Source organism: Macaca mulatta, chromosome 3, assembly GCF_049350105.2.
Source record: "Macaca mulatta isolate MMU2019108-1 chromosome 3, T2T-MMU8v2.0, whole genome shotgun sequence".
NCBI lineage: Eukaryota > Metazoa > Chordata > Mammalia > Primates > Cercopithecidae > Macaca > Macaca mulatta.
This window is the reverse complement of record NC_133408.1, coordinates 12,687,210-12,713,172: the sequence shown is the minus strand read 5'-3', so window position 1 is coordinate 12,713,172 and position 25,963 is coordinate 12,687,210. Positions and strand designations below refer to the sequence as shown.

The following is a 25,963-nucleotide window of genomic DNA, read 5'->3' as shown; positions in this document are numbered from 1 at the left end:
AAAGGAAGGAAGGAAGGAGGGACAGAAGGAAGGAAGGAAGGAAAGAGACAAAAGGAATGAAGGAGGAAGGAAGGAAGGAAGGAAAGAAGGAAAGAAGGAAGGAAGGAAGGAAGGAAGGAAGGAAGGAAGGAAGGAAGGAAGGAGAAGGGAAAGGGATGGAAGGAAGAAAGGAAAGGAAAGAAGAAAGGAAAGAGAAAGACAGAAGGGAGGAAGGAAGGAAGGAAAGGAAAGGGGTGGAAGGAAGAAAGAAAGGAGGGAAGAAAGGAAAGAGAAAGAAGGGAGGAAGGAAGAAAAGAGGAAGGAAGGAAGGAAGAGAAAGACAGACAGAAGGCAGGACGGAAGGAAGGAAGGAGAGCAGATTATCCAAGGTTCCTAAGTGTTGGGTCAGGCATTGTTCTAGGCATTGTATGTGTACCATCTCATTTAATTCTTATCCGGCACTAAGAGGTAGGCACTATCATACTTTCATTGTACATAAAGACAGACAGACACTAGAAGGTCAGGTGACTTGCCAGTGGTCACACTGCCTGGGAGCACTGTGATTCCAATTTGCATTTTAATAACATTCCAGCAGAATGGCATCTTATCAGGGTTAACCTTGTCCAGGATACGGGAAAGATCAGAGGGTGAGGAATTCCAGCCAGAGAGACACCCCAGGCGCGAGGCTCTGAGACCCGGCAAGAGCGGCTCCAAAAGCAGAAATGCTGTGCTGGGCGAGAGACTGATGGTCAGGTAGAGGGTAGGGAAGTGTCCAGTTTCCATCTTGGGCACCAGGAAAGACACTGGGGCCACCGAATGGAGAGAGGAGAGGGAGACAGTGCACTTTATTCTTTGAAATCTATCTGCATCTTTGGCCAGCTTATTTAGCATCTCTGAAGTTCAGTTTCCTTGTTTATAAAACGGGAGGAATAATAGGATATGTCTTACACGATTTTGAGAGGATTAAATTCAACGACATCCATAAATGATTTAGAACTTTACCTGACGTCAGAGTAGGTAGTCAATGAATGGTAGTGGTGACGTGTTTTTTTTTGTTGTTTTTTTGTTTTTTTGTTTTTTTTGAGACAGAGTCTCGCTCTGTCCCCCAGGCTGGAGTGCAGTGGCGCAATCTCGGCTCACTGCAAGCTCTGCCTTCCGGGTTCACGCCATTCTCCTGCCTCAGCCTCCTGAGTAGCTGGGACTACAGGCGCCTGCCACTGCACCCGGCTAATTTTTTGTATTTTTAGTAGAGACAGGGTTTCTCTGTGGTGGTCTCGATCTCCTGACCTTGTGATCCACCCGCCTCGGCCTCCCAAAGTGCTGGGATTACAGGCGTGAGCCACCGCACCCGGCCAACGTTTTGTTTTGTTTTTGAGACAGGGTCTCCCTCTGACACCCAGGCTGGAGTGCAGTGGGGAAATCTCGGCTCACTGTAGCTTCGACCTCCTGGGCTCAGGCGATTCTCCCACCTCAGCTCCATAAGGAGCTGGGACTACAGGCACATGCCACCATATCTGGCTATTTGTTTTTTTTTTTTAGTTTTTGGTAGAGACAGGGTTTCACCATGTTACTCAGGCTGGTCTTGAACTCTTGAGCTCAAGCAATCTGTCCACCTCGGCCTCCCCAAAGTGCTGGGATTACAGGTGTGAGCCACCGCACCAGGCCTATTATCTGTTTTTAAAGTCACCTTAGAAATTGTTGCTTTTTGAAGGATATTTTCCTTAATTCCTGTTCTGCAACTGAATGGGCTAGTATGTTCCTCCTGCATCTTGTTATTGAAGCGGCATCGTTCATCTGGGGTGATACCTGAGGTTCTTTGCCTCATGTCAAGGAAATCAAGGACACAGACACATGTGAAGTGAGGTTAAGGATGGAGGTTTAGGCCGGGCGTGGTGGCTCACACCTGTAATCCCAGCACTTTGGGAGGCTGAGGAGGGCAGATCACGAGGTCAGGAGATTGAGACCATCCTGGCTAACACAGTGAAACTCTGTCTTTACTAAAAATACAAAAAATTAGCCAGGTGTAGTGGCGGGCGCCTGTGGTCCCAGCTACTCGGGAGGCTAAGGCAGGAGAATGGCGTGAACCCGGGAGGCGGAGCTTGCAGTGAGCTGAGATTGCACCACTGCACTCCAGCCTGGGTGACACAGTGAGACTATGTCTCAAAAAAAAAAAAAAAATTAAAAAAAGAAAGAAAGGAATGATTTAGAGGCTGCTTTTTATTAAAAGGAAAACATTAGTGAGGACTTCCTTACCTCACTATCTGCCTAAATAATTTCTTTTGAACTCCTGTATCCTTATAACCCTTCTTCACGTGCTTCTGCATTCCCATGGTGTTGAACTTCAAGTTGTGATGGGGAGCGGCTGTGTTCTCCTCCCATTCCATGGAATTCCCTCTCTTCGAGGGGGTGGTAGAAAAAAGTCAGCCACCCACTGCTCAGGCTTTTGTCACCCCAAAAGTCAGAAAAAACCTTAGCCTTTTCACCGCTACAGATGACTGTGGTGTGAGCCTTTTCACCGCTACAGATGACTGTGGTGTGAGCCTTTAACCGCTACAGAGGACTGTGGTGTGAGTCTTTTCACCACTACAGAGGACAGTGGTGTGAGCCTTTTCACCGCTACAGAGGACAGTGGTGTGAGTCTTTTCACCGCTACAGAGGACTGTGGTTTGAGTCTTTTCACCGCTACAGAGGACAGTGGTTTGAGTCTTTTCACCGCTACAGAGGACAGTGGTTTGAGTCTTTTCACCGCTACAGAGGACAGTGGTGTGAGCCTTTTCACCGCTACAGAGGACAGTGGTGTGAGTCTTTTCACCGCTACAGAGGACAGTGGTGTGAGCCTTTTCACCGCTACAGAGGACAGTGGTGTGAGTCTTTTCACCGCTACAGAAGACAGTGGTGTGAGCCTTTTCACCGCTACAGAGGACTGTGGTATCATTTCTGGAAAAGGAAGCAGTTCTCTGGGAGCTTGCCCACTCTGCCATGGGTCAAGGTGTGCTCAACCGTCCAGGTGTGCCCTTCTCTAGACCTTTTACAAGAGGTTTGTCTGGCTCCCAGACACGAATACTGGCCAGGGATTTTTGCCTTTTTGTCTCCTGGCTGAAGATCTGTATGCTTTGCAAGTTAGAAAGGGACTTAAGTTCCTAATTTTCACTTGGAGTAGGTATAGGATGTGTTACTTTAGAAGAAAAAAAAATCAGTGGTTCTTCAAGGACTGCGCAATTTGGCATAAAAATCTCACTAATTGAGGCTTGTTAAAAGGTACCCTGCACTCCATAATTGTCTGCTCTGGTGTGTTCAAGTTTGGGAGAGTAATGATGATGATGTTGATGATGATAATGACAACAATAGCTACCTTTATTGGGTGCCCAGGTATTCCAGTGTATCACACACAGATCTTGCATGATGTAGGTGCATGTATCCCTATTTTTTTTTTTAAAAAGGGAGAAACTGAGGCTCAGGGAGAACAAATGAATCGCCTGAAGCCACACAATTAGTAAGTGGGGGGCCGAGGTTCACACGGCTCTCCCTGGCTCCAATGCCAACACCCACTCCCGTCCACCATGTTGCCTTGGAGAAACCTGATGTTGCCTGAAAAGGGAAATTTCAACTCATCAGGCAAATGGAGAGTCTCATATTTTTTTTTAATTTACAGAGCTATTCAAAATCAAGAGGTCCCAGTTCAATTTAAATATTGCATTTTAAGTGATAACCATCAGACTGGGAGCTGGGCACAGAAGGCAGCCTGGTGGACTTGCTGTGGGTGACTCAGGCCCTCTCACTTTCTCTCCCACCTCCCCTTCTCCTCCTCCCATAGATATGACTCTCAGTGGGTGATCTCTTAGTAGTGAGAATTTATGAACTTCTGGAAGGGAAAAAGTTCATGGACTTTGGCCCAGGAAAGAATGAGCAGGGAGGAGCTGTGAGGCACTTTCTATGGGGGACCTGGCCCCAGGCGCATGGGAGCCACTGGATTCAGGCCCCTGTCATTTTGTGAGCATTTCCTGTGCACTAGGAACACCCTGATGACCAAAGATGAGGGGCTGCTGACTCCAGACACCCCCAGAGAAAGGGGCAGAGAGACCCCAGCTCCCCCACCTCTTTCCTCGTGGAAGCAATAGAAGACCCAATAGGGCTGAACCCTGCCCATGTCCCAAGACCATCTGCAGGGAATGGGACAATCTCTGGTTCCTGTCTTGATCCAAATGTCAGGCCTCCATGCAGGGGTGTGGGGGTGCAGGCTGGGGGCGTGGCGAGCAGCCAGGGCTCCTGCGTGTCCCTTTCACAAGCACCCACCATTCCACAAGCCAGATGCCGATGGTAATATCCCTCAGGCTCTCCCGGGTTGAGTTTACAACTCACACATTCCACGAGGGGTGTTCATCAATCCCATACGTCAACCCCCAAGCGTCAGTTGTACATGCAGTGAAGTTTCCTGTGCTTCAGCGACTGACACCCAGCCTCCGTGGGCAGGACAGGCGCAGGGGAGGTGGGGAGGGCTGGCTGTGTGGCTTGAAGGCCAAGATCTTCCTGCTTGGCCACGAAGTACATGTTTGACTGCCAGTGTTCAAAGCGTGTGAGGCCACTGGGCATCCAGCAAAGGACCGGGAAGGGATTCAGGGAAGTGTGTGGGTGGGACTGGGAGGAGGGAGTCACCTCCCGTCTGATCTGCCTTAACTCTTTCTCTCTGGCTTTTCGTCAGTTTGGTTCAGCTGCCAACAGAGAGAGCTTCTGGCCCCTTTGTTCCCCTCTGAGGACGACTCTCTGGCCTCCCACACCTCACTCTGTCTCTGACTCTGGCCTCCTCTGGTCACCTACTGTTTTTATTCAGCCTGAAGTCCCCCTGGCATGCTGGAACGGAGCGGCCCATTATCACTCACTCACTCTCCACATCCTGCGATGGATCCAAATCAGCTGCTTGCTCCCAGATCCCTCCACCAGACACCACATCTTTCTCCCGGTTTTCTGCAGGGACCAGCATCCTTCCTTGCACACAGGATGCTTGTCCTGCCTCCTTGGTTGAAAACCAGTTATCAGAAAATAACCAATTAAAATATTACTGCTTTGTGGCCTCTTTGTTTATCTTCTCTCCACTGCTTCCAAATTGTTTTTCATTATATTTGGGCAGAGTACAGAAAAGTGCTTACTTGATGAAATGTGTTTACCATGTAAACCCACACAGAATTTTCTAGAAAGATGGTAGAATCAAGAAGGTGAGAGGAGGTGGCCTGCTCTGGTGAGAAGGAGAGTGTGGGGTGCTGAGAAGCAGCCAAGAATGTCTTGGGGAGTCATCGCCCCGTCAGGTCTATGCCAGGATAGCAGGCGTTTGTTTGGTCCTTGGAAGGCAGCGGCGGGGCAGGTATCTTCTAGTGGAAGGTGGCTGTGTGGGTGGCGCCCTGTACATGTAAGAGGCCATTTGCCTGAACAAAAAGAGGGAATTAAGAAAAAGGCCTTTTATTTAAATTTGGGTGGAGTAAGTATGAAAGGAGCCAACAAGGGAGTCTGTAATTTAGAGAGGGCGTGTGGTGAGGAGGAACTGGTGACCTTGTGGTGCCATTTGGACCCGCACAACTCAGGCCTTGGTGGGGAGCCCTGGGACAGGGAGGTTCACAAGGTCAGGACCCAGCAGAGTCCCCAGGTTCTCAGATGCTGAGGCTGGTATCCCAGGCCAACAGAATTTCTCGGAATGTGGCATCAGAGGCATTGGAGGCACCGTTTCTTTCTTTTGAGAATTACCTTTTGAGAATTACCTTTGTTGAGGAACTCAACAAAGTTGAATTTGAAAGGCAAACATGCAATTCTGGGTTATCCAAGCACCTAAGTCTTTGCTGGAAACAAAAAACACTCTACGTTCTCAATCTGCTTAATTTGATTTGATCAGAAATGTGTATGTACAAAAATTTCCTTCGTAAGCTGAGAATCCTGCTGAGAAATTTTAGCCCAGAGTGCACTTAGCCTGAGAGAATTATCAGCGCTGGGGGAAAAGAAAACTGTGTGTGATAAAATGTCCCAATTATGGCGACAGTGTCAGTTATTCCCTCGGAATGTATGTCTTTATCCCATCATCTTGTCTGGCTAATGAATATGACCAAGGCCATCCTCTCCCATTATTGCTCAATAATGGGCAATGGAGATGGCATATCTTCGCCTTTATTTTTGCTGGCACATCCAGGCACTGAAGCACATTAAAGTAATAAAATTAGGCAGCAAGGCATCCCAGTCACTCCCACCATGTTCCCGTAACCCCCTCATTTACAACAGACTGAGACAGAAAGGAATTTTTTAGAGCAATTTGCGATGAGGCAACACTGGATATGTAAATTCTGTTTCATTGGCAGTCACCGCTGCCGGCTAATTCTAAAATGCCTAACAGCCTTCGGTTCACTAGCCATGTTGGGTCGGGAAAATTCAGTTTTAAGGCCCCAAAGGGGGAAATGTGTAATTGCAACTTTCTTCCATGTCTTAAGCTGTGGCCGAACAGATATTGTCCCATCCTCTTTCTGGCCAGATGTTCCGTCCCAGTGGCAGATCCAAGAAGGGGCCTGTTAAGAAGTTCAACTTTTTACTGAGTTGGATGACGAAGGCGGTTTTTATTTTTTGAAAAATTTATTGCTCCTACCGGCTTTATTCCCCCTAAAGAAGTGCCTGCCAGGGTTCAGGAAATAGCAAGAATAACAATTTCAAGGGAAATCACTGACTTGAGTTTGAGACCAGAGACCGAGCAGGCGGAGAGCCCCGTGCGATATAATCATCCTGCAGATGCCACGGTGAAAAGAGGCCACTGCAAGACGGGCCCATTCTGAGGCAGAGCTTTGTCGAAGGGAGCTTGAACAAGATGCCCTTCACTGGAATGGGACACACACCCTCAGGAGAGATTCGCCACATACACAGTGAGTTATAAGAGGATTCCAAAGGTTAGAGAGATGGGAGAAAAAACTCACACAGTTGCCCTACTTTGCAGAACTTATTTTAGACTTTGCTGTGCTTCGTGTAACTACTATAAAAATAAGAGGTTTACAAGCTACAGAGCAAGTCGGGACTGGCCAAAACATGTGTCCTTGAGCTTTCGTCTCCCTGCTCCGCCTTTGCTTGGCTTGACTGTGCTCAAACCTGCACTAGTTAAGAAAGTCCCACGATTTAAGAGGGTTCCCAGGTCATCAGCCACTGGGAGTTTTCTCTAATTCAGCTCTGCACTTCCCCTTGCTCCAGAACAGGGAGTGAGGAGGACATGGGGGTGGCCTTCAACATGGCCATAGGGTGGTGGGACCCCAAGGTGGGGAACAGCCTCAGGTGGACAAGCAGGTGCTTTTCAGGGCCCATCTGCAGGGAGTCGTTGTGACCACTTGGATGTATGTGTCATAACTGTCCACCTTCCACCCTTCAGGTTCCCAGCAACTTCAAGGCCCCTGGGGAGATTCTCAGACCCTCCCCTCTAATAGGCAGAGAGGAAATGAATGCTGGCTTGGGGAGGGGAGAGTTGGAGGGGATGTGACGCACAGGCCCAGAGCTTAGGGACTCTGAATTCAGTAATCTGGGTCTATTGGTGCCCCTTCATATGCAGTAAGGTCGTCTGTTAACTCTGTGTTTATGGAGCTGTATTTATCACCTGGAAAGGCCTGCAAGTCTTCTTATCAACGGATCCTCTCATTGGAGGTTCACATCGTTTTGTCTTACACGTTGACAATACTGCTGGTGGCACCAGCCTTATCTCTTGCCCAAGACTGGAATACGGTTGAACTCACAGCATGGTTTCTGACCACCGGCATTATGTCACTTTGGAGGAACGTGTTAAAAATTCACATTCCTGGGCCCCATGCAGCAGGACCCACTGAATCGAACTCTGTATATCTTTTAAATTAGCATGTTAACATTCTTTTCTTTTGTATTTAGGTAAAACTTATTGCGTTAAGCTGTTTGCGCATTGCTATAAAGATACGTGAGACTGGGTAATTTATGAAGAAAAGAGGTTCAGCTGGCTCAAATTCTGCAGGCTTTATAGGCAACCTGGTGCTGGCATCTGCTCAGCTTCTGGGGGCAGCCTCACAAAGCTCACAGTCCTGGAGGAAGGCAAAGCGGGAGGAGACACATCACATGGCCAGAGCAGGAGCAAAAGGGAGGGGGAAGTGCCACATGCTTTTAAACAGCTCAGTCTTGCAAGAACTCACTCACTATCAAAACGGCAACAGCAAGGGGATGGTTCTAAGCCGTTCATGAGAAATCCATGCCCCCGACTCAGTCACCTCCTGCCAGGCCCTACCTCCAATACTGGGGATTACAATTCAACATGAGATTGGGGCTGGCACAAATATACAAACCATATCACTTATATTCAGTAAAGCACCCAAATCTTAGGACTTTTATCAATCAAATACACCCACGTAGCCACCATACAGATCAAGACGTAGAACAACATTGCCACCACCCAGAAGGCTTTTTCCTTCTGTCTTTCCGAGACAATAGTGTCTTCCAGGGACATCTGCTGTTCTAACTTCCACCATCGTAGACAAGTTTGACCTTTACCTAGCCTGAATCATGCAGGACGCTTTTGAGTCTGGTGTCTTTCTCTCAACATTATGTGTGTGAGATGCACTGTTGCTTGTATAATAGCTAATTCTTTTCCATTGTGCTGTAGTATCTCAAGGCATGGATATACTAAACTGATACACATATTCTACTCTTGATAGCATCTGGGTTGTTTCCAGGTTTTAGTATTATACCAAAGCTGCTGAGAATATTTGATCCTTGGAGAGGATGGAGAGATAGAGGGAGGGAAAGGGCGTGTCTTTCTTTTTCACCTTTGGTGATGAAGGGAGTTCCTACTGCTGCTCCTCAGCTCAGAGGCCCAGTGTGGCAGGAAGTGGTGAGGTGGTGGGGAAGAAGAAAGAAAATGCTCAGTGCAGTGCATACGTGTACATGTGCATATGTGTGTGTGTGCATTGTGTGCGTGCGTGTGCGTGCATGTGCGTGCGTGTGCGTGCATGTGTGTGCATGTGTGCGTGGGTGTGTGCATGTGTGTGCACGTGTGTGTGCGTGTGTGGTGTGTGTGCGTGCATGTGCATCCATGCGTGTGCATGTGTGTGCGTGCGTGTGCATGTATGTACGTGTGTGTGCATCCTTGTGTGTGCACACGTGTGTGCGTGTGTGCATGCGTGTGTGCTTGCGTGTGTGTGGGTTGTGTGTGTGCATGTGTGTGTGTGGTGTCCTCTCCCCCATCCCCTACATCCACCGCCAACTCCACGTTGAGGCTGGTAAATGGCCTCAGGAGGATATTCACAGTGTCATGATCATTCACATCAACCTGCAATGATTTTGCATGTGCACGTTGTGGTGTCGGCATGTATAATTGTGAGACTGGCTCAGATGGAAATCTCCTTCTCCACTTGTAGGCTGGTTATGATGGTGAGAGTATCGGAAATTGCCCATTTTCTCAGCGTCTCTTCATGATTCTCTGGCTGAAAGGCGTTATATTTAACGTGACCACAGTGGACCTGAAAAGGTAAGAGAAGGCGTCTGCCTTACTGAAATAACTGTACCTAGTTCCCTACACACACACACACACACACTTTCTCTCTCTCTCTCTCTCTCTCTCTCTCTCTCTCTCTCTGAGACCTAAGGCCCACGGTGCTGCATGGGCACGTCCATCTTCAGTTGGAGTCTGAACTGAAGCCCATGTTTGGGCCAAACAGAGTCATGACAGGGTCGGCTGGGCTGGAGTCAGGAAGGAGTAGGAGTTGGGGTTGCCGTGAAGAACTTATTCCCCCGGTTGCTGGTCAGCTGTGACTCTCCCAAGCCTGTCTGAGCTGGTGACAGTGCAGAGAATTAACTTTTTCACCTCCGTTTGTTGATGTGCCCCTTTGTGCTCCGTATTCACAAAGGGGCACATCAACAAGCCCATCATTTGTTAATGAATGCCTTTACTTTCATCGCCAGCAAGAAATTTTCGTAAACACACCCTCTACTTTGCAGTTCTCAAGAGCTGCTTCTCTTAAACTGGGGAGGACACGGCTAAGCCCTGGAAATGAGTCCAGATTCTCCCGGCGGCCCATAAACACTGCTGTTTCCTCCCACCTAGGAAACCCGCAGACCTGCAGAACCTGGCTCCCGGAACAAACCCTCCTTTTATGACTTTTGATGGTGAAGTCAAGACGGATGTGAATAAGATCGAGGAGTTCTTAGAGGAGAAATTAGCTCCCCCGAGGTAGGCCTCAGAAAACTGGTGTTCGTAACTTGATTGTCACTTTCCCCCACTAGTGGTCAATTCCACAGCTCTGGGCAGTGTGTGTGTGGTTTTCTGCAGCCCACGGAGCTCACTTCCTTCATCATACCCCTGGTGTAACCAGATTACAGTTCGGGGGCCTGGGCTTCATTGTGCTGCATCTGCAGCTTGGCAATCAGGGTTTGATGGCAGGAAGTGGGAGAACATGGGTCCACGGTGGGTGGTTGGCTGTATCCTAGACACCCTGCTGGAAGCTATGGGGTATGTGTTAGGAAGAAGTATCATGGATTGTTGGACCTCAGGGGAGCTATTTCTAGTCCATCCCGTTCATTTTACTAGGGAGGGACCTGAGACCAGCAAGGTCAGGCAGGTTCTTGTGTCCCAGGACTGGCCACTGCCAGGAATCAACAACAACCACAATCCAAACCTCTCCGTCCAGTGCCATTCTCCTAGATGGTGTGACTTCCCAACTTTCGAGAGGAAAAGGGTCAGGAAAACATTGAAGGAAAGCTTTTCATTTTCATACCCAGAGAAAGCTGTTTTTCTCCATTGTATAGTATTGTCTTAACTAGAACATCGCTTGTCTGTGATCCTCCAATCTTGAACTTTTCAAGGTATCCCAAGCTGGGGACCCAGCACCCCGAGTCTAATTCGGCAGGAAACGACGTGTTCGCCAAATTCTCAGCGTTTATAAAAAACACAAAGAAGGATGCAAACGAGAGTGAGTACCTCCCATCCTCCTGTTTTCTGTTTCAACACGGACTTGAGCCTTAGCACGGCAGCTCATGAGCTCCTGGGGTATTCTCATCTATGTCCCAGTGGGTAGAGAAGTGAGTCTGGAGATACAGAACAAGCTCCTCCAACTTTGAATCTGCATGTGGGCTTCAAGAGATGGAATGCTTCTTTTGAGGCTGGGAACCCAGAAAACGACATTTTTAGGGAAAATAGTCACCACCCAGGTGTTCCAGCCACACCATGGGAATCATGTTCAATGATGTTTCTGCCAGTCCCCGCCTCCCCACAGGCTTTCCATAAATAGTTTTGAATAAATAAATGACTTCTAGAAGTAGCAATATTGTGTAGACAGCAGCAGTGTGATTTTCCAGGGAGGAGTGAGCTCTTTCTTCAGATACTCTACATCCACCTCCTGCCTTCCCAGCACCCATTGCTGGTTGGCCACGTCTCAGCGAGGAAGGGAAGCAAACTCCATCATAGCTGGTGAAAAGTGACACACACTTGCAAGACCTCTCTTTGTGATTTCTTGCCTTCCTGTTTTAGTTTATGAAAAGAACCTGCTGAAGGCCCTGAGGAAACTGGATAATTACTTAAATAGCCCTCTGCCTGATGAAATAGATGCCTACAGCACGGAGGATGCCACTGTTTCTGGAAGGAAGTTTCTGGATGGGGACGAGCTGACGCTGGCTGACTGCAACCTTTTACCCAAGCTCCATATTATTAAGGTTCGTCTTCTCTCCTGACATGTGTGCCGAGGACACGAACTGGGCTTTGTTTTATTTTGTTTTTATTTGTGTTTGGGCCAGACATTTAAACAGTCTGAAATGTGGACACTTGGATTAAAAACACTAGTTCTGTTCAGGACAGCCGAGCCCCAGCTTTTGTACACACAGAAGATGGGCTTCGGGTGTTCTCGGGAAGTGCCTGGGAACGTGGCCCCACCTTCTGCTTCTCTCTCAGCCTGACTCATGCAGCCTAAAGAGAGGTTATGTGAAAGCAGCCTGAGGAATTTCATAGATTATACCTGGCATTAGCAATTGAGAATTAGAGATGAGGCGTGTGGAATCTGAGGCTGTTAAAATGTGAACTCGGTCAACTGTTGGTGACTGTAGGGCTCTACATGGCCCTTTCTAGGCATGACAGAGGAGTGTCCTGTTAGCTCTTAACAGTGACCCTTGGCCAGGTGCAGTGGCCTGTAATCCCAATGATTTGGGAGGCTCAGGTGGGAGGATCGCTAGAGGCCAGGAGTTCAAGACCAGCCTGGGCAACATAGCGAGACCCCATCTATACAAAAAATAATTTTAAAAAAATTAGCCGGGCATGGTGGCGTGTACCTGTAGTCCCAGCTACATGGGAGGCTGAGGCTGGAGGATCACTTGAGCCAGGAACTTGAGGCTGCAGCAAGTTAAGGAGGTGGCATTGCACTCTGGCCTGGGCGACAGAGTAAGACCCATCTCTAAAAACAATTAGGTTATTAATTACTTACTTATTTTAAAAAAATGGACCCTTAACATCCAGGGAGCAGCAGGCAGCTTTTGGCTGAGTCTCTGCCATATTTGGTGCCCTGCCTTCGCATATAGTAGCTGAACATGATTTAAGAGCCATGAGTCATGTATTACTAGGGCTTAAAGACCTCCCAGACCAGTGGTTCTCCAACGTTAGTAGGCATACAAACTGTCTGGGGAGCTTTTTAGAAATGTGAGTCCCCAGACCGGGCGTGGCAGCTCACGCCTGTAATCCCAGCACTTTGGGAGGCCAAGGTGGGCAGATCACGAGGTCAGGAGATCGAGACCATCTTGGCTAACACGGTGAAACCCCGTCTCTACTAAAAATACAAAAAATTAGCCGGGTGTGTTGGTGGGCGCCTGTACTCCCAGCTACCTGGGGGGCTGAGGCAGGAGAATTGCTGGAACCTGGGAGACAGACGTTGTGGTGAGCTGAGATCGCGCCACTGAGCTCCAGCCTGGGCGACAGAGCAAGACTCCATCTCAAAACACACACACACACACACACACACACACACACACACACACACACACACGAAATGTAAGTCCCCGATCCACTGCTTCCGAGAGTGACCCCTGGAGCTCCAAGCAGATATCCCCACACTCAGACTTCCTAGCTGTTGGTGTTTCTCAGCAAAGCAGCCCTCCCAGCCGCTCTATCACTTACAGAAGTCGAATGTGATTGTTATGATGAGATTGCTATGTTCTTGGCCCTTAGCAGCTCCAGATACCTCAGGAGGAAGCCCATGCCTGGCTCTGGGGAATTTTAATGATTAAAATCCTGCCAGGGCCAGAGCCAGGTGGTTGGTATAAGGGTAGGGGAGATGGAAGAAACACTGGGAAAAATAAGTCATGGACTGCGTGTTCTAATAACCCATTTAGTTAGCATTTAGAAATTATAAGTTAGCAGCCAGGTGCAGTGGCTCATGCCTGTAATCCCAGCACTTTAGGAGGCCAAGATGGGCAGATCACTTGAGGCCAGGAGTTTGAGACCAGTCTGGCCAACATGACGAAACCTCATATCTACAAAACATTAAAAAATTAGCCAGGTGTGGTGGTGTGCACCTATAGTCCCATGCATTCGGGAGGCTGAGGCACGAGAATCACTTGAACCCAGGAGGCAGAGGTTGCAGTGAGCACTCACTCCAGTCTGGGCAACAGAGCAAGATTCTGTCAAAAAATATATTAATAGATAAATAAGTTACAGGTTAGCTTCATACAGTCTATGGTGCTGAGGCTCCTGTGGGCTCCCGGCCATCCCTGGTGACTCTGCTTCATTCTTTTGCCTTTGTCTTCCTGCACTTCTTCTTTCTATCCTCTTCTTTCAGTCCTGGCCCTGTTGCTCCCTTTTTCTCCCTTCCTTTTTGTGCTTAAGGTTACTGACTTGAAATGTAGGCCTTCAGGAGGTTGCCGATCCCTTGGGCAGATGTTTTTTCAATAGCTTTGCCAGTCCAAGGACATCCAAAATTTAATGAAAGCATCTCCACCCCTCAAAACCTGCTAAATTTGGGAGCTGCCTTCAACAGGATATTTATGTAGTTGTGTTTTGACTAAGTCCCTTCTGGTCAATGCTTTTTAGTCCCTACTGTGACCAGCATAGCATTGCAGAAATACATGAACGTTGAGGAAGAGGGGGAGACATATCCCAGCCACAGAGCATTTGTGGCCCCTTGTGTAGCTCCCATGAGAAATGATGATTTTAAATTTCAGTAGAAAGGGTAAGCTTTACAGTGAGATCGCAGTTCACGGCTCCACTATAAGATCCAGCAGCAAAATCTACAAAGCCATTTAGCACTCAACACCCAATAGCTTAATGATCTTCCAGGATGGAGTACTTCTGCAAGGAAATGAGAATCAATCTAAGGGAATTATGGTAAAAGATGAGACTGTGAAGGGATTTATAATTTATTCCCCTGCCAGAAACCCAGCAGAAACAATATAAAAATAGGGTATTAGCGTCATCTTTTGTAAAACTACAAAGGGATGACAGATCACCAACTTAAAGAGTGGGAAGCTTCTTTCAGTGGGAGGAGCCACAGAACCATTACATGTTTCTCCATATCATTAGCAAAGTTCAGGTTTCTCAAAAGGTAAAGGACACAGTCCTGAAATGCCCAACTCAAACTTCTTTGCTTGAGGACTAGAGCATGAGGCGGGCCAGGAGGGAGGCAGGGACCATCCCGGTAGAGAACATTGTTGAGCCGAGAGCTCTAGGGAGGCAGAATTGAAGGAGGAACCATACAGAGGCACCATCTTTCTAGGCTGTGACCCAGCCCCCAATCCACAGGAACAGTCTAGAGGGGAAGTAAAGTGGGAGGAAAGGAGGGAAGTGTCATTTTGCATTGTGACTGCTGAGCAGAGAAAATAAATTAAGTCAAGAGAGAGATTACGAATTGCCCAAGCTTCGTTTTTAGCCACAGTGGCCTTCTGCCTAATCTGTGAGCCTCCGAGTGGAGGATGCCCTAACCCTAACCCTAACCCTAACCCTAACCCTAACCCTAACCCCAACTCTAATGTGTCTCTCTGGGGCAGAGCAGTGGTTGGTGAGAAGGTGCTTGGGAGCAAATATTCCAACTGGCTGGCCACCTGCCCTGTCTCACTCCCTTTGCCCTCCCCACTGCTTTTAAACAAATGATAGGTCCAATAGGTCTGCCTCATTCAAAGATGGCCAATACCAGAGAGAATGCCAGTGAGACCTTGGTGTAGACAGAGTTGATGGAAAAGGAGGGGGTTGGAGGGAGGAATGATAAAGACAAGGAACAAAAACAGAAAAAAGGCAGATGGGAAATACATATATGATCAAGAACTGCTCCTCCAGCACATCAAAGAACATTTCATACAGAAACTTTTCTACAGCCTCAAAGAAATGAAAGAGAATATGGGCTTTTTGAGAAAAAACTCGAAGACAAGACACAAGATGTTGAAAAATACACTATCACAAAGGAGATGGCAATCAGGCTGGCAGAGCTCAAGAAGAAAAGTAAAGACAAATAAAAGAACTGCAGAAATAAAAGTCCCGTTAGAAGTAGTAAGACGCAGACAAAGACATTGCTGAAATTGATTTCCTCTGACATTCGCACACATCTTGTAGAGTTGGTTGTGGTATGTGGTGTGTGTTTGTAGCCTTGCTGTCAGTGATTTGGAAGACAAGCCTGAGAAAATCATCTAAAATCAAATGGGGAAGAACAAAAAAGGTGATTAGAGAGATCCCAGGTATACACCAGGGACAAGAGAACAGAAAAGGAAAAGGAAAAAAAAAAAAGGGAGTGTTCAAGGAGGAAATGACTTGCTCTAAAGGATGACCTGAATCTTTAGTTTAAATGACATGCCATGTTAAACATAGCCCCAGAAAGAGCAACACACTGAGACATACTTGATATATTACTGAGCTTTGAGAATAAAAAATAACCCTTTTTGGCACCTAAACAACAATAATACTCTAATAACAATAACAGTAATAATAATAAAAAGAATGAAATCGAGTAAAGCCACTGAAATAGGGAAGAAATTCGGACTGGCCCCAGATGTCTTCATGAACCCATTACAAATCAGAAAATTGTGGTTTAACATCTACAGAGAATTAAGGAAAAGGATGTGTGAGGTAAGAATTTTATATCTAGGCAATTATCGTTTTTACCTAGACCTCTGGTCTCTTTTTTAAAAAGCATAAAATTGCTCTATGATGACATAATAAAATCATAATCAAAGTAAGAATCCAGAAACAGAGAAGGTATGTGAAGTGAAAGAACAGGCACTAAACAGAGAACCCCTTTAAATCTGAAACTAGTTCTAAGACCAAACAGCAGTGGGAATTATAGGGACAGAACAGAGTCAGAATATAATAAACTATGTTGTTACCACCCTTGGAAGGAGGATAAGGGAGAAGAAATGGAAAGAATCATAGATACATAAACTCCCTCATCTGTCATCAGCACGAGTTAACAGGCAGCATCTAAAATGAAGGCCGGGTGCAGTGGCTCACACCTGTAATCCCAGCACTTTGGGAGGCTGAGGCGGGTGGATCACTTGAGGCCAGGAGTTCAAGACCAGCCTGGACAAAGTAGTGAAACCCCGTCTCTACTAAAAAGACAAAAATTAGCTGGGTATGGTGGTGCATGCCTGCAAACCCAGCTACTCGGGAGGCTGAGGCAGGAGAATCGCTTGAATCTGGGAGGCGGAGGTTGCAGTGAGCTGAGATCCTCCACTGTACTCCAGCCTGGGTGACAGAGCGAGACTGTCTCAAAAAAACAGAAAACAAAACAAACTTGATAAATCAAGAAATACAGAATTCCTATATATTTAAAGTCATACAGGAAACCACTGGAGAGTTAACATGATCATAAACCTTTTAAATGACCAGAAAGGGGGACACACACATGCATACAGAAGAAAGACAGAAAACCAAGTTCAGTGACACATTCAGAGGCATGGCCTTAAACGACCTGCACAGGAAAGTTAAAACAAAAATATGGGCAAAGAAAAACCAGGTACATACAAACAAAAGAAAAGCGGACTTCTTAACACGAGTATCAAGAAGTTGGCATTCAAGGAAGAGGTGTCAAACAATTTAGGAGGCTCTTTGAAAATTATATGGTCCTTCTTTGCTGTCACATTGCATCAATGATTGCTGTCCTCCGAAGTCCACGCAGTAAGTCCCAAAGATCTTCTCGTTAATCCCACACCTGCATCATGCAGACATCCGGGGAACCAGTGGGATGGGAGGCAGCGAAGCCAAACTGGCCTTTGTGGCTCCGGGTGTCTACTTCAAGCTGAATCGTGCCCTCCTCCCAATTCCTGTGTTGATATCCCAACCCCCAGTAGCTCAGAATGTGACCTTATTTTAAAACAGGGTCTTCGCAGATGTAATTAGTTAAAATAAAGTCATACTGAAGTGAGATGGACCTAATCCAGGATGGCCAGTCTCCCTGCAAACCGGGGAAATTTGGAAACACAGACACAGGGAGAAGGCCGTGTGAAGATGGAGTTATGCTTGCACAGCCAAGGCACTGCCAGAAGTGGAGAGAGATCCTTCCCTAATGCCTTCAGAGGATGCGTGGCCCTGCTGATACCCTCATCTTGGACTTCTGGCCCCCAGAACTAGGAGTCAGTAAACTTCTGTTGTTCTAAGCCTCCCAGCATGTGTTGCTTTATTACGGCAACCCTAGCAAACTGGCACAGTCCCCAGTGTCCTGCACATCTTTCTGACTAATTCCCCAGCTGTACCCCTCTTGCTAGAGGAAGCGTCTCACGCTGCTGTGTTTCTCGTGATGCTGTTTCTCGACTGCTTTTTCCTTACACCCACCGTCCCCATGAGGGTATGGATTTGCAACTGCTTTGTTCATGAATCTATCCTCCGCACAGGTGGGCCCTGCAATCCGACGATGCTCTTAGTGGCAGCATGATGGCATTCAGGAGGAATAAAATGCACAGATGCTTGGGACTGCAGGAAGTGAGGTTTAGCAAGTAGGAAGAAGAGAGGGCACCATTTAAATGGCAGATCCAACATGCATCTTTATTCACAAAGCACCTAATAACACAGTAGCACAACATACGGAAAGAATAACAGGCAACACAAGGAGAAATCCACCAGAGTCCAAAGCATACTCATGCCAGCGGATCCCAAGGCCCAGCTGTGACAAACTGGTGGGGACTATGTGCAGCCACTGTAGTGAGTCCAGGACCTTTAGAGCCCGCCCCACACCCAAGATGGCCCTATGCAAGTCAAAAGGCCGTGGTGGGTAGCCCGGATGACTATAGGATGACATGGGAAGCTGGGAAAGAATGTATTACATGCCTCAAAAGAATGGACTGTCTGACTTGGGAGCCTACCTTAGTAAGTTTCCCCTTTACTGATGATTTTCTCTTCATTTTCAGATTGTGGCCAAGAAGTACAGAGATTTTGAATTTCCTTCTGAAATGACTGGCATCTGGAGATACTTGAATAATGCTTATGCTAGAGATGAGTTCACAAATACGTGTCCAGCTGATCAAGAGATTGAACACGCATATTCAGATGTTGCAAAAAGAATGAAATGAAGCTGGGCTGTTTTCTGTCTTATTTTTCAGTTGAGTGAGTGAGGATATGAAAAGAGTGTGTTCTATGCATTTCCCCCAAATAAGTCCTTCACAAAATAACACCTGTAGTGGGATCCACTCAACCCCAAATGATACACGGCCTTGTAATTTGTCAACTCACTCATGTATCTGAATATACCAGTATCTGTTGCTAGACACACCAATTATTCAGTTTATGTTAATTTATATCTGTGACATTCACTGACATTGGAATCTATGATATTTAGGGCACGTGTTTTTCATTTTAAATTTGAAAACAAATTAGGTTTGGGTTCAATTCCTTCAATTTTTAAAAAAACTGGTCTGTCTCTGAGAGTTTTTAAAATCATTGAGAGCCTGTTTTTCTTCTCTAAAACATTAGCTACATTTTTTTTTTCAAAATGAAAATACTGCTTTGTAATTACAAACTGAGACACACCTGTCTTGATATTTTAAAGCAATGTTAGAGGGTGTAAAGAAGGACATTTTTTAAATCACCTACAATTTTACTCCACTTAATTACTGAAAACTTACTGGAGAACATCTTCCAAATCTTCAGTATCTTGCTCTCTCTCTCTGACACACACACACACACACACACACACACACACAATTTCATTCATATATGGTATTGCATTATTTTATTTTAAAGCACTGGCGAGGGGACCTCTTGGTACTGGTGAGGGGACCTCTTGGTAATACCTGGATGATCATACACAGAGGACTTACACCATACAAAAAGATTGGGCACTGCAGTATCAGAGAAGATGCTTGAGGTTAGATTTTAAGGAGTGGGGAATTGTGGAGCCCACAGATGCGCATGCAAGGACCAGCAGGAACCGGAAGCCCTGGGTCACCCCCACTCTGCCTCATTTCTGCTTCCAGGATGCCACTGCCTCTGCTTCGAGGAAAGGCAAGGAGGAGGGTGCTTATCGGTGCCTCTGGTTCCAGCTTCCTGTCCTTGCTCCCTCCCCTCTCCTGGAGACTGTGCCTTCAGCAGGACTCTTAATATCTGCTGCAACTTGGAGAACCCTCCTGCCCTGAAACGTGAACCAAGCACACCTTGGTTCCTTCTCCTGGCGGCTCTCTCTGAGACCCAAGGCTGCAGTCCCTCAGTGCTGGTGGTATCGTGTGGGGCTAGCACGGTCACTGATGTTTTTCTGCCCTCATTGTCTCATCTAGACATCAAGCAGGGAAAATCCAGGGAGACTAAATTCATGGTGACAAGTCCTGGGCAGTTCTGGTAAATGGTCCGGTTAGGGAGGAAGTAGAAACTACTGACTCAAAAGAGTTTCTGGCTGATTTGTGGCTTTCCCTCCACCGTCCCTAACCAACCTCTCATCACAGCTTTGTGTGTGGGCCGAGTGCCGGCCTTAACCCCAGGCGTGGAAGAGAAAATGTGAGGTTGTTTAGATACTCATCAGGACCTCACAGGAGCTGAGCCTTATCGGCCAGAATGTGTTCCTCGGACATTCGCACACATCTTACTGAAAACCCTCCTGGTAGAGTTGGTTGTGGTATGTGTTTGATGCTATAAAGCTCATTTTTAATGTGCACACCTGCTCTAGGGGCAATTTATTTGAAAGAGAGTAAGATGCATTAACAGAAACTATCCTGGGATTAAGTGAAAAATGTCTAGCAAAAGAAACAAAGTCTTTAATAGAGTGGTCTCTTTCTCTCCCCGCTTATGACTGCTGCAGTTTTACCCCAGCAGTCGGCCATCTTTGTCAACCATACGTTTTTTGGAGGTTGTGTCTAGCATGTGTCACCCTTGTCTATGTTGTTTCACATCTGGTTAGGGGGCAGATTTTAAAATGTAGTTTTGTAATGTTACATTTAAGCATGATGAATTATTAGACTACCAGATGTTACTAGTGCTAACTTTGTATTCTTAGACATTAAAATGATTGACATAAACTCTTTGTGCCTTGAAAAGGAAACAAATTATAAAAATGTTTAAATGGAACCAATTTCTTTATTTTATTTTATTTATTTTTTTTTTTTTTTTGCATTCCCCATTCCCCATTTAGGTTTCAAGAAATAAAATGAATGGTATGGGCTTCTTTTAAAATGGTGAGGACAGGCCTGGCAAGTGGCTCATGTCTGTAATCCCAGCACTTTGGGAGGCCGAGACAGGCAGATCACCTGAGGTCAGGAGTTCAAGACCAGCCTGGCCAACATGGTGAAATCCCATCTCTACTAAAAACACAAAAATTAGTCGGGCATGGTGGTGGACACCTGTAGTCCTAGCTACTAGGGAGGCTGAGGTGGGAGGATCACTCTAGCCTGGGAGGTGGAGGTTGCAGTGAGCTGAGATCATGTCACTGTACTCTAGCTTGGGCAACAGAGTGAGACCCTGTCTTAAAATAAAATAAAATAAAATAAAATAAAATAAAATAAAATAGTGAGAGCAAGTTTGAACCTGAGATTATGGGCATTTGAATTAGAGATAATCCATATTTCAGTTGTGAATCACAAAGGCATTTTAAAGGAGCCTTAAAGAGGCCTGCAAAGATACCCGTGAACAGTCCTTGTCCAGGTGACTGGCATAGACAGCCTGCAGGGTGTTCCACTTTTACATGGAGTTGTAGGAAAGGGACTGGTTTTGGGTGGTCTTCCCCAGCCCCGCCCTAACTCTGCCTTCAGCTCCGCCCCCAGCCCACACCTCTTGATTCCCCTAAAAACCTACATGTGTATAAGAAGGTGAGAAATATTCCAGGGCTGTTCTCCTGGACCAAAATCTTCATTACAGTGTGTTTTAAAAAACAAAATACATTTGTTCTTCAAGACATACCATACAAAATGTAAACATGGACAAATAGTGTATAAATTGTTCTTTTCAGGCTGTGTGGAAGTTTTTCTGGATGGAGAGGATTCCATTCTCAATTCCAGTTGCCCAAGAGGCCTGAAAATTAGTTTATAAAAACCCAAACTTTACCTTTTTTTTTTTTTTTTAGTTGAGACAGAGTCTTGCTTTGTCACCCAGGCTGGAGTGCAGTGGCTTGATCTTGGCTCACTGCAACCTCCACCTCCCAGGTTCAAGCGATTTTCCTGCCTCAGCCTCCCAAGTAGCTGGGATTACAGGGGTGCACCACCACACCTGGCTAATTTTTTTGTTTTTAGTAGAGACGGGGTTTCTCCATATTGCCATGGCTGGTCTCAAACTCCTGAGCTCAGGCGATCCACTTGCCTTGCCTCCCAAAGTGCTGGGATTACAGGTGTGAGCCACCACGCCTGGCCTCCAAACTTTCCTTATAAACACAGAATGTCCTAAAGCAGGCTGGAAGGGAACATGAGAGCATCACAAGGTTCTACTTTGTGGATACTGCAGCATACGGAAATGCAATGACAGAATCTGCCCAGAAGAGGACTTTCAGAGACCAGAGGCCTCAATCATTTCCATTCTATAAGTCTACCTCTAGGAATTGAATATATGTTCAAGTCCTTCACCCCCAAGATGGGCGGACAGACAGACACACACACACAGTAGACACACATACGTGTGTACACCAATTTGTGACACCATTGTCACACACTCTCACATACTCACAAGCACACTCCCACAGACAGACATTCATGCACACCCTCCACCCCCACCCCGCATGCAGGATGAGCTCCGTCCCCTCTCACCCTCCCCCAGTGGTAAACAATAACTCACTCTTAGCACAACCCACCCAGCCCTCAAGTTCCCCCTTCCAGTGGTTCATAATTAGGCTTTGGAAGAATTTTAGATGAACGGCTTTAAAAATTTTTTTTTTATTTTTTTGAGACAGAGTCTCACTCTGTCACCCAGTCTAGAGTGCAGTGACATGATTTTGGCTCACTGCGTCTCTGCATCCCATTCCCAGCACCTCCCACCACAGGCTCAAGCCATCCTCCCACCTCAGACTCCCAAGTAACTGGGACCACAGACACACACCACCACGCCTAGCTATTTTTTTTTTTTTTCGTTTTTAGTAGAGACAGGGTCTCACCATGTTGCCCAGGCTGGTCTCAAACTCTTGAGCTCAAGCAATCCAGGCACCATGGCCTCCCAAAGTGCTGGGATTACAGGCATGAACCACCATGTCCAGCAAGCTTTTTAAAGTTTTTTTTTACAAGAAAAAATCTCAACCCTTCTTTTATTTTACAGTTAAGAGAACCAAGATGTCCTTCATTCTAAGCACACATAATTCACAAAACCCTACATACATGAAATTGATGCACTGGGGGATGCTATTCATGTGACAAAATGACTTCTCTTTCCACATATGGGTGTAAGTCTACATTATTCTGTGGCCAGTTTCCCTTCAGACCTTGGTATTTTGGTTTAATAAGTTACATGCATTTTAGGGCATGGCCACCTTGTAAGGGATGTGTGGGCCCTGGTCACAGAAGGACTGACTACACTATTCTCCAGGGCCTTTGCAGGTCTGGGACATCAGGAAGCCCTTTCTGCTTCTGTGATCTCAGGGACCCAGCAGGGGTGGCACCTGCCATTGCAGCTGGTGGATTGACAAGGTCGTTGTTCCCATTGCAGAGGGTTCTGGTGGAGTCCTCTACGAGCCTTGCCTTGAAGGAGGCCATTTAGGTAGGGAGAGTCGAAAGCTGCCTGGCGAAGTGGCGGGTCAAGTCATGGTCGAGAGGAAATTGTGTTTAGCGGCATGGAGCTGCATATTTGGGAAGAGGAAGCCATTTATTTAGGTTATAAGGCCTGGGATCGGGCCACCAATGGGATCTTATCCAACCTGCATTCATTTCACCCTTCTGTGGGACTGCCTACCCTATTGTTCAGTCCTACCCTATTGTTCTGGCTCCCATGGCCTCTGGCTGTGTCAGCTTATCCTAACAACATTCTGGAAGAGAAGCTATTTTTCTTGATGACACCTCCCTCTCCCATCTCTTCCTTGATCCCCTTCTGTACTGGATTCTGTGATATACTCCTAGGTGAGTGGACAAGGACAGTGGCCATCAGTGGCTGGCCTAGGATTCCCTGTGGTTCAGCCCATCTGCTGGGCTCTGTCTCCCTGCAAATCCCTCTTTCCAGGTGGCTGACACTTGCGAGTCTGAGTTAGGTCTGTTTCTGAAGCTCTGACCTACATATGTAACCAGCACCTGCTAGAGCATCCTGAGGCTTTTTAAATCTTTTAGATCTTCCCAGGTTCCAGGAGAATTCCAGGGCCCGGAGAGAGAACCGTCCTTGCTTAGAATGTTTCTTGGTTTTGTTAAAGGGGATGTATTCAAATAGCATTAAGGTTTTTGTTTGCCTGCTTACTTTTTCCTTCCTGGCATTAAGATGTAACAAGTTCTGCTGGGTGCAGTGGCTCATGCCCACAATACCAACACTTTGGGAGGCTGAGGTAGGAGGATTGCTTGAACTCAAGAGCTTGAGGCCAGCTTGGGCCACATAGCAAGACCTTGTCTTTACTGAAAGTAAAACAAATTAGCCGGGAAGGATGGCGCCTGCCTATAATCCCAGCACTTTGAGAGGCTGAGGTGGGAGGATTGCTTGAACTCGAGTTTGAGATCAGCCTGGGCAACATAGCAAGGCCTTGTCTCTATTAAAACTAAAAAAACATTAGCTGGGTGGGGTGGTGCCTGCCTGTAGTCCTGGCTACTCAGGAGGCTGAGGCAGGAGGATTGTTGGAGCCTGGCAGACGGAGTCTGCAGTGAGCTGTGTAGACGGACTCTTGCTCTGTCGCCCAGGCTGGAGTGCAATGACGCGATCTCGGCTCACTGCAACCTCTGCCTCCCAAGTTCAAGCAATTCTCCTGCCTCAGCCTCCCAAGTAGCTGGGATTAGAGGCACGCACCACCACGCCAGCTAATTTTGCATTTTTAGTAGAGACGGGGTTTCTCATTGTTGGCCAGGTTGGTCTCAAACTCCTAACCTGAGGTGATCCCCCCCGCCTCAGCCTCCCAAAGTACTGGGATTACAGGCATGAGCCACCACACCCGGCCCACCTCTGGCATATCTGAATGAACATTAAACCTCTCAGACTCACTCATCTTATCTGGAAAATTGGAACGACATTTCACAATAGTGTAGAAGATGGTGTCTTAGAAGTTCTCTATAAAAGTTGCAAAGCAGCTGGCTGTATACAAATTAATTTTTCTGGAATTCGCTCTTCCTATAGGGTAACAGCCCTGAAAAAAGTAATTTGTCAAAGTGGACAGGGTTTGAGTTCACCAGTGTATAAGACCTTGAACCTTCCTCACAGAGGCAGAAGGCAGTTATGCTCTGAATTCCTGGTTCCCTACAACAAGGCAGCACCCTGTGATATTGGTCACTACTCAGTTGTCCCCCTCGGCTGGTCACTGGGGGCTGTCCAGGGCTGGTCCAGATGTCTGTCAGGCACATTGTAACCTGAACAGCCTCCACAGTGGGCGGACGGCTCTATCCAGGACACCTCTAGTCTGGCTTGGAGACACTGTTTTCAGTTTTGTGATATTTACTTGAAGCCCTGAGGGGTGGAAAAGCAGATCAAGCAATGTGGGTGGCCTCCCCAATGGCAAAGCCCTCCGCCCACCCAGGCCAGGCCCTCCTCCTCACCACTAGGTGGCGCTTCCTCCCATTCCCTGAAGCCAGGCGGGCCTTACCGTCACAGATGCTAGTCGGATTGACTCCCATGGACTGATGCCCACACAACCTTGAGCCTTCATCCAAACCTAGCCCAGCCCTCTGGGTGTCAGCCCAGGGTGGCCCACGCATCAAAGGGCGGCTTTTCGGGGCCAGAGAAGCCAAGCGTGAAATAACCCTGCTGGTCTCAGCCCGGGCTTCCAGGATGGCCACACCCAAAAGGTCAGGCTGTGTTTTCCCATGTGCTAAAGAGTGTCTGCAGGAGGGGGAGCTCCTCTGTGTCCTGTGGCTTTCTGTTTTGCCATGGAAATACCTTCAAGGACTAGAAGGCCCTTGTCACGCCTAACTTGAACACAACTTGCTCTTGGTACCTTCTCACTCCTTTTCTTTTTGTGAAAACAGACAGTGTTGGGGGAGTAGCTGGGCACTGCCTCAGGTACTTCAGAAATTGGAGAGAACGCTGGGACTCCTCTGAAACCTTCCCCCTCCAAGCCCAGGAGCCCAGTGTTCCCTCTTGGAGCCAAACGAGCCAACGGCTCAGAGATGGGTGAGGAGCTGATGGAAGGGGTAAGGTTCTGGATCCTGAGGTCCGAGGCTCCTGCTTCCTCTCCTCACTAGCCCTGGCTCCTGGGGCCAGCGCACCTCCCGGGGCCCACCTGTCCTCATGGCTCCTGCCCCAGAAGGCCAGGGCAGCCTGTGCATGTGGTCAGTGGAGGAGGCAGTCTCTCTGCTGTACCCCATGGCTGTCTCCCCCAAACCTCCTCCATGACTCCTCACCTGACCCTGAGGGATGGGGGCGCTGCACATGGTGGTATCAGAGGGTAAGGAAGTGGGGTTCTGCTGCTGGTGGGAGCACAGAGATCACTGCTGGACACTCAAGTGTCCATGGGGATGAGCCCCTATCCTATGGCCAACTTAA

At 47.3% G+C, this 25,963-nt stretch overlaps 1 protein-coding gene across 1 annotated transcript in view; it reads left to right on the top strand.

The window, feature by feature from the left end:
- CLIC6 (chloride intracellular channel 6) overlaps positions 1-20,452 on the top strand; it is a 47,226-nt gene extending 26,774 nt beyond the window's left edge. The window contains exons 2-6 of the mRNA XM_001087698.5: positions 9,363-9,472; positions 10,049-10,174; positions 10,807-10,913; positions 11,471-11,652; positions 18,307-20,452. Coding sequence (XP_001087698.3) covers positions 9,363-9,472; positions 10,049-10,174; positions 10,807-10,913; positions 11,471-11,652; positions 18,307-18,468 — 687 coding nt within the window. The 3' untranslated portion in view covers positions 18,469-20,452. The remainder of the gene's footprint in view (positions 1-9,362; positions 9,473-10,048; positions 10,175-10,806; positions 10,914-11,470; positions 11,653-18,306) is intronic.
- Positions 20,453-25,963: the final 5,511 nt, after the last annotated feature.